The 8288-nt window shown below is 56.5% G+C and overlaps 1 protein-coding gene across 2 annotated transcripts in view; it reads right to left on the bottom strand.

Annotated features, from left to right (window-relative positions):
* Positions 1-1875: 1875 nt before the first annotated feature.
* The window catches only part of HCK (HCK proto-oncogene, Src family tyrosine kinase), a 10678-nt gene continuing 4265 nt past the window's right edge, over positions 1876-8288 (bottom strand). For both annotated transcript variants that reach the window (XM_026057733.1, XM_026057743.1), the window contains 6 exons: positions 8076-8228; positions 7690-7872; positions 7424-7500; positions 4011-4164; positions 3622-3753; positions 1876-2168 (listed from right to left, as the gene is read on the bottom strand). In XM_026057733.1, coding sequence (XP_025913518.1) covers positions 1966-2168; positions 3622-3753; positions 4011-4164; positions 7424-7500; positions 7690-7872; positions 8076-8228 — 902 coding nt within the window. In that variant the 3' untranslated portion in view covers positions 1876-1965. The remainder of the gene's footprint in view (positions 2169-3621; positions 3754-4010; positions 4165-7423; positions 7501-7689; positions 7873-8075; positions 8229-8288) is intronic.

Below are 8288 nucleotides of genomic sequence, written 5' to 3'. Positions count from 1 at the left end.
CCATCTTGCATCCACGTGTCGCGACCGACGTCAGCGGAAGCGGGTGCCGGTTGGCTGGGGACGTTTATCGCCATGGCGACCGCGGCCTCGGGGCCGGGGGGCGCCGGGCCGGGCCGGGCCGGGTCGGTTGAGCTGAGCTGAGCTGGGCTGGGCCCAGCCGGGCGCGGCGGGGCCCTGCTCCCGGGCACGGCGGGCAGCGGCCCCGTCCCGTTCCCGTCGGGCTCCCGGCACCAGGCAACCGGTTAACGGAAGGGGGCGGCCTGCGCCGCCATGTTCCCTGAGGGCACGGCGCGCGCCCGACGGCGGCCGCGACGCCGCGGGCGCCATGTTTGACGCGGGCGCTGTGAGGCGCCGGGGCTGGGGGCGGCCGGAGCCCCCCGGGGGGCAGCGGGGCCTGGACGGGAGCCCCGCGAGGGGGGGCCCGGGGCCGCCCCCGGTCCGCCTCGGCCGTACGAAACTAGGGTGGTCGCGACCGGGGGCACCTCGGCTGCATTGGGGAGAAACGGCGGGGCTTGGAGGGGCCGGGGAGAGATGGGGGGGGAGGGAGGATTTGGGGRGGGGGAGGAGATCTGTGGGGGGGAGGGTTTGGTCCCGGTGCCGGAGGGGCAGAGCACACGCGTGTCCTGGGGTCCCCGCTGCCCCCACCGCACCCTACAGAGAGGGCCACCAACCACGAGACATTTAAAATATTTTATTGACTAGAAAAAGAAGCTTCTCAAAGCTAAAAATAAAAGCTTATAAGCTACTAGGGTTGTCCCCTTATATGAGGGAAAATAGTGACATTCTCAGAAACTTGTTTTTATAAGAAATACAGGACAATCTTTTAAAAAACAAACTTACTTCCTCTATTCCCCGTACCCACATAACACATCATTAAATACTAAAAACAAACAAAAACATGAAACGTGTGTGCAAGAAATGCATGGTTCATTGCTGATAATGCAAATGAAAGGGTACAAATTAAATTACATCTGTGAGTTAGACAAACAGAGGTGGTTTGGGGGGAGGGAGAGGGCTTGGCGCTGCCGCCCACGGGGGGACGCTGGAGCGCGACGGGCTCCGGTCCTCGCCCCGCCGCAGGCGCAGTTCTCGGCCGTCGGCACAAAACCAGCTCGGGACGTTCACACTAACGCGGGGGGTGTCAGTCTGCTGACTTATATTATAAAGCACCGTATCCATTCACATCCTAAGGCACACGCTGTCCGCCCCAGCGAGGAGACTGGCCGAGAACTCGCTCCCCAGATGAAGAAGTATCATGAAAAATACTCAGAAAGGATGCCCAGGTGGGCTTTGAAAGAAACATGCTTCTGTGACACTTGGCGTTCGAAAAAGGCTCCTGAGGCGATGACAAGTGACAAGAAGAGCTGCGGAAGTGCAGGTACGCCCAGGTGGAAATGCACCAGGGTTTTACTAAGGCAGAGCTTCCGTCCGAGCGCAACAGGCCAGAAACGACCGGTGCTCAGGACTGTGCAGCAGAGGCTCACTGGAAGGCAATGCCATTACAGCTAGCACTTCGCAGGTGAAGTAGCTGCTTCTGCAAACTGGCATGATAAGATCTCTAAAGAATCAAAAAAACTTGGGTTTTTTTCCCCTCTCTTCTCTGAAGTAGGCACACCATAGGCCCTCCTTGCATTGCGCTACAACCCCAGTTAAATGCCATCCGCTGAGTGCTTCCTGGAGCAGGTCTTTCCCAGCAGTCTTGCATCCGCAGGAGGCACAAGAAATAACCACGCTCAGCTAATCCATCGGTCGCACAGCCCGGGGAGGCTGACCCGAACTGGTTCATTCTGCCCCCAGGTCCAAGGAAGCCACGTCAGGAAGTCTTTGGTTTCTGGGCTGAAAGATGAGGAAGGCACGCACGGGAACATTGGGAGCGGGACAGGTGAGAACAGTGTGCATGTGGGTGCTGTCGGTAGCACAGTATGCTTGGTGCACAGGTCTGCTGCTTTCACCAAGCTCTCTGCATTATGGCTGGTGCTGATACTGGCTCTCCGTTGCAGTAAAGAAATCCTCCAAAACGCTCTGTGTGTACTCGAAGGTAGGACGTTCCTCTGGTTTCATCTTCCAGCATCTCATCATAATGTCGTACAGCTCTTCTGGGCAGTTCTCTGTGCGTGGCATCCGGTACCCGTGATCCAGGGCTCTGATCACCTCCACACTCGACATCCCTAGAGAAACAAGGCAGGATAGGAGCCTGGGTGAAGACTTCATGGGTTGTTTAAAAGGCAAAAACACAACATCCTACTGACATTGTCCAAAGGGTGGAGGAAAAGGAGAGGTTAGAGGAGCAAGGGGTGAGGGAAGGAGAAGTCATTTTACTACTGTTCTGGAAAACATGCAAACAACTGAGATGCTGAGATACTTGTAGCAACAACAATCAGTTTTGTATCCCAGTTAAGCAGATTAGATGGGAACTGTAATCATTTTGTATAAAATTCCAAAAAATAAAGGCCAAACTTTTCTGTCTGCTCAGCTATTGGATGTGGATTTTCATTTCCTCTCCCAATAATGAGCTATTCTTTCCAGTGTCACTCATAAAAATAAATTAGCAGAATTAAAGGAATAAAAATAGAAAAAAAGAATTAAAGAATAAAAGACAGAATTGGTCCTTCCCCATCAACCCTTTAAGCCACTCCAAGTGCTTCATCGATGATTCATGGCGATGTTTACTGTTCTTGTACAGAACCATTTCCCATTGAGAAAAGGCACCAGAGAGACAAATCTGTATAAAATACAGGGTGGTTCCTACTGCTGCTGACTTACAGATTGTTTGAGCCTTCCTAAAAACATCTGGCTCAGCTTTTAGCCCTGAACTCATGCACTACTTCCAAACATGCTTAATCTACAGGAAGCGGAAGAACATGAGTTAGTGAACGCAGACCTATGAGCCAAGAACCCCTGGGGTTTGATAACATTTCTCCCGGTGACATGCTGTAGAGGCTGGGACAAATCAATTATCCTCTTGTGTTAAAAACCAAGCTCTTCTATTTTAGAAACAGGAGGACTGGATCTTTCAGAGATCCTGAGTACTGCTGGTTTCCCTTGGAGCTGGAGAAGCTCAGCATTTCCTCTCAGTGTCAGTCCCTCGGCAGCACACAGGGTAGCTGCCCTCCTCCCACAGAGCGGAGGCACCCCTAAGTCTGAACTCACTGGGGTTCATTCCTGGGTTCCTCAAAGGAGGTCCCTCAGCTCTGCTCTGAGGAAGCTGAAAAGCACAGGACTGTGTTACATCTCACATGCATTTTCAGGTCAGTGAGAAGAGCTAGTGTCGACCGAGGAATCCCAGAGAGAGGCTCTTCCTGATTATCTGTTCTGGGTGAGCATTTGTCCAAATGGTAGATTGTAGCTGAAGGAAAAGCGCATACTGATCAGAGGCTGTTCGGGGCTCTGGGCTCCTCTCCATGACTCACTGAAACAATTGTCATCTTGAGATCTTGTGCTTATGCTACTGTCTTTGAGTGCTGCTCCCAGTGGAAGGTTCGAATTTCTCACCATTTGCTCTGTTTTCCTGCGCTCTAACTTCATGGAAAAATAGATCCCATGGATGGGGCCAAGAACACTGCCCAGAAGATGGACCACATCTTTTGGAAGCAGATTTCAAGAAGCATTTCACCTCCTTACCTGCATATGGGATGCGCCCATAGGTAATGATCTCGGTCAGGAGGATCCCAAAGGACCAGACATCTGACTTTATAGTGAAAGATCCATAGTTGATGGCTTCTGGGGCAGTCCATTTAATGGGAAACTTGGCACCTGGACAAAGAGAGCCAATAAGAAACATGAGTTATAACCCAAATACTGAGAAACTGGCAGTGAAATATGGGGAACAAGCAACAAACAAAACAGGCAGATGTAAAGAGATGCAAATGAGAGTAGCTTCCACTCATATATCTGTTTATGCAGTATATCTCCCTGGGCCCTTGCCACAGAAGTTACACATTGGTAAGTGGGTCTAAAGGGATCCCTAATGAGCTCAGAAAGTGGCCAGAGCCCACAGCGGCTCTCGGTACCTTCCCGGGCCGTGTACTCATCGTCCTCAATGATTCTGGCCAGTCCGAAGTCCGCAATCTTGCACACCAGTATTGCTGAGACTAAAATGTTGGCAGCTCTCAAGTCTCTGTGGATGTAGTTCCTCTTCTCAATAAAAGCCATTCCTTCTGCAATCTGTAAAAAGGGAAATAAAAAAATGCAAAAGGTTTATTTGAAATACCACAAAAACCTTAAAAGCAACTGCTTCTAGGACCTGACAGAGGTTAACTGCTTCTGGCCAGCACATGGAGAGCAGGGTGAAAGGAGGCTGAATCACGGCCAGGCACGGGGCAATCACGGTAGGAAACCCGATTCACTCTCCTGTATGGGAACTGCTCTCCATACAGGGAGCCCCTTGTAGAAAAGATCAGGATTTTGGATGACCAGGCGAATGCAACCCATTTAAGCCCATACATGGGAATGGCAACAAGAACTGGTATCCGAGGAGCTGACGTGCTCACGAACAAGTGTCTGTGGATGTCCACAAACCGAGGTATAGCTTGTTCATCCGTAGCCATGCAAATGTGAAGAGGAGTAAATCATTCTCCATTAAGAGAAGACATGAGCACAGTCTCCAAATACATAAGCAGCTCCTTCAGTGGAGCAGGGAATAAATTACTCTCTCTCCCTACTAAGGAGACAAAGAGCAATGGGCTTTAATTGCTGCAGCGAGGGGTCAGTCTGCATTAGAGAGCTTCCTCGGTGAGGACGGAAAAGCACTGTGGTGGGTCTCCCAGGAGGATAGGGAGCCGCCTGAGGTCTTCAAGGATAGCTGATGTTGAGTCAGTCCTGCCTGGGGGCCGGATGGGGGGATGAGCCCTGAAGATCTCCCCCAGCTCTGTCTCTGCTCTCAGCAACTGCAACGTCAGGTGCAGTTATTAACTGCTGACCAGTGCAGAGGGGAACTAATGCGTGCACAACCACAACCCAAATCTGTGCCAAATTTTCACAAGTCCGGATGCTATCAGCATCTGGTGTCTAGTTTCGCATTGGCTCGGTGACCTTCTTCCAGCTCTTGCTATGACGAGGCGGAGGAAACCATCTCTGGTGAGGCTGCTGGAGGCGAAGGTGCGAGGAGGGAAGGAGCGCGCTGCTCTCGCCGGCCATGGCAGCAGCGGGGAGCGAGCCCTGCCCAGAGGCACGTCCTCACGGGCTCCCACAGGGTGTCCGGGGCGCCTGACCCGAGGACTAGGCTTTTAGGGGGAACCTGGTCCAGGATGGTGCAGAACAGAGCCAGGYGACGGGGCAGAGCCAGAGACGGCTCTTGGCGGACGGCGTGGAGCCCCAGCACGGAGCAGCTGAGCCGGGGAAGGGGCCAGAGCAGAGATGCACTTCCCCCGCCGGACCAGCGCAAGCCAGGCCAGAGCAAGGCGCGGATATTCACCCACAAAATACAGAAGTAAACACACACCGCAAGAACGGAAGGATCATTTCCACGGCCACACAAGCAGCCGCGCTCGCAATGACTCACCGCCGGCGCAGGCCTGTGCACTGGGCTCCCTGCCTGCAYGCTTGCCGTCTGCACATGARAGCGCTCAGACTTGGCTTCTCGGCRCTAAAGAAACTGGCCCCTTTGAGTTACAGAGCGGAGACGGACAGTTTGCAAGAGCCAGCTTGGTAGAAAAAAGTTAGTGCACAACTGCATATCTGATGTGCACACGCGCATCCCCTGATGTGGCAAGCTCTGGTAGCCGGGGGACTACCTGGCGTAAGCCTCTGGGGCCTGGCCTCCAGCCCTTGCTTTGCTGTTGCTCAAGGCTTGAGCAGCTTATTATTTTGCAGAGCTACCAAGCTTAGCTCAAAGGGTCGCTGGCTTTGGCCAACGTCTCTGAAGCAGCAGTGACAAGACAGTGGTTGCACAAATGATTGCACACACAACGCTAGGTGTATAGCGGCACGCTCAGCTGTACTCAGAATTACTATCTCCAAATAAATATCCCCAAAAGTATTTTCACGGAGTGCTTCTTCCTCTCCAGAGATCTTCCTACGACCCACAACAGCCTTTCAGCAGGAAGATGACTTTAAACATAGCTACTACCATAAACCCTGCATATGCAGTGCAGTGGGGTAAAATAACGCGCTTTCTAAAAACCATGCCCAGATCAGTGTTGGCTCTCATGCCCTGTGAGTGCGTAAAGCCGTCGTGCACTAGAGCCCGTGTGAAGCACATGAAGCTTAACGTCAAAGCTATAGGTGCCCYGACCAACTGCAGAGCCAGAACAAGTTAAAATGCCGTATCATGGCATTAGAGTTGATGCTAGGGTGATGTCAGGCAGACCCGTTACCTTGTGGGGCTTTGCCGAGTTTGTCGCCCCGGCGCTGTCATGCAGAATGGGTTACTTGCAGATAGCTCTCACGGAAGCAGCAATGGATAAAAAACAATACCTTTTTTCATTGCTGCTCCCTGGGGAGCTACGTGTTCAGAAACGGCCACAGCACCCAGCACCATCACAGCCCGGAGAGAGGACCATGCAAATGCGAACCAGCAAAAATATGCTCTGCACCTTCGCCCGCTGCGACCCACGCACAGCCAGACCGCCGCCGCCGCCGGCTCCAAGGGCTGCAGCTGCGGGGCAGCGACCCGGCAGCCGTCAGCGACGCGGTGCCCGGCTCCCCGCGAGCGGCAGCCGGCCGGAGCCCGCCTGGGTCCCGTGCGACCTGGCTGCTGCTGCCCAGATGCACCGACTGCCCCGTGCTGCAGCTATCGGGTTAACGGGGAGGAAAGGAACCACTTCTCCTTTCRCCCTGCACCTGCTCCCGGGCGGCGCGGCCGGACGGCGCTCCCAGCGGCGCTGCGGCCAGCCACTGGCTGTCTCCGCGCGGACGGCAGCGCAGGGAAACCTCGCTGGCTCCCCTCCAGGACGCCCCCCCTTTCCCACCGCGCCTCCCGCGCTGTTTGCTCCTGGCCTGGCACCGCTCAATTCCCAAACGAACACGCTCTCTGACCCTCCTGCTCGCCCTGCTCCGGGATTACTGCCTCTACGGGAATAAACCTCACCAACGGGAGCTCCTTTCCCAGGATGGAGCCACCCAAAGGGCAACGGGCTCTGCCGGCCCCATCGGCCGCTGCTCCTAACTCACCCCCTTCCCGCAGCCCCGGCAGGCGCCCGGTGCCCCCCGCCRCTCCGCGGATGGCAGCCGTTAGCGCTCAGCCCCTGGGAGACGGGGTGGCTTTGCCTTTCGAAGGAAGAGCAGGGATGCTCGAGGTCTCCTGCTCTGGGGGCGAGGGTTTTCTGCCATCCGGCTGCCGGGGCCCCGCCGCCCCCCCGGGGAGCCGGAGCCGAGCCGCTGCGGGGGTTCAGGCTGCTCCTGCCCAGCTCCTCCCGACTCCCAGGCTCCCGGCCCCGCATCCCTGCGGAGCACTAGGGACGGTCCAGCCCCGGCCCCTCCTCACCTGGGCAGAGAAGTCGATCAGCTTCGGGAGCGGCTGCTTGCGCCCCTCGTCGCTCTTGAGGAAGTCCAGCAAGCTCCCTGCGCGGGGAAGGGTCCGGCTGACGGGGTGGCCGGCGGCACCGTGCCGGTCCCCACCCGGCACACGCTCGGAAACCGGCCGGGCACGCCGGCCCCCTCCTCTCCTTCGCTCCTGCCTGCCCCCATCCCTCCCTGTCCCGTGGATGCCATCCCATCCCCGCGCTCCTGGGGCGGGCGCGCGGGGGTCACCTTTCTCCATGAACTCGGTGATGATGAAGATGGGCTCCTCGCGGGTGACCACGGCGTGCAGCTTCACCAGCTTGTCGTGCTGCAGGGTCTTCATGAGCTCTGCCTCCGCCAGGAAGGCGGCCACCGACATGCTGCCCGGCTTCATGGTCTTCACCGCCACCTTGGTGTGCTTGTTGTAGGTCGCTGCGGGCAGGAGAGGYGTCGGGCCGTTCCCCCGCGCGGCGGCATGGGGCTGGCCCCGGGTTTTGGGGTCTGGGGCTGCCCCACGGCACCCAGCCCCAGGCAAGCCCAGCAGAAGGGACAGAGCTGCCGCCCATCCCTGGCCTCCTTCCTCCCCTCCCTCCCCACCTTCATCTTCCTCCCTGCGACCGCCCCGGCGCTCTCACCCATCCACACTTCTCCGAACTGCCCGGCTCCCAGCTTCTTCTCCAGCTTCAACGACTCCCGAGGAATCTCCCAGGCGTCTTTCTCCCAGGGCTTCTGCGGTTTCGGCGCGCTGCAGGGGTACGTGAGCTTCTGGCACAGCCCGTCGCTCTGGCCTGCCGGAGAGCAGCGGGCGCCGTCAGTCGGGCTCCGTCCCGCCGGCCGGCCCCCGCCGC

Source organism: Apteryx rowi, unplaced genomic scaffold (assembly GCF_003343035.1).
Source record: "Apteryx rowi isolate R43461 unplaced genomic scaffold, aptRow1 scaffold_0, whole genome shotgun sequence".
Taxonomy (NCBI): Eukaryota; Metazoa; Chordata; class Aves; order Apterygiformes; family Apterygidae; genus Apteryx; species Apteryx rowi.
The sequence above is the reverse complement of the archived record's forward strand: the minus strand, read 5'-3'. Positions and strand labels throughout refer to the sequence as shown.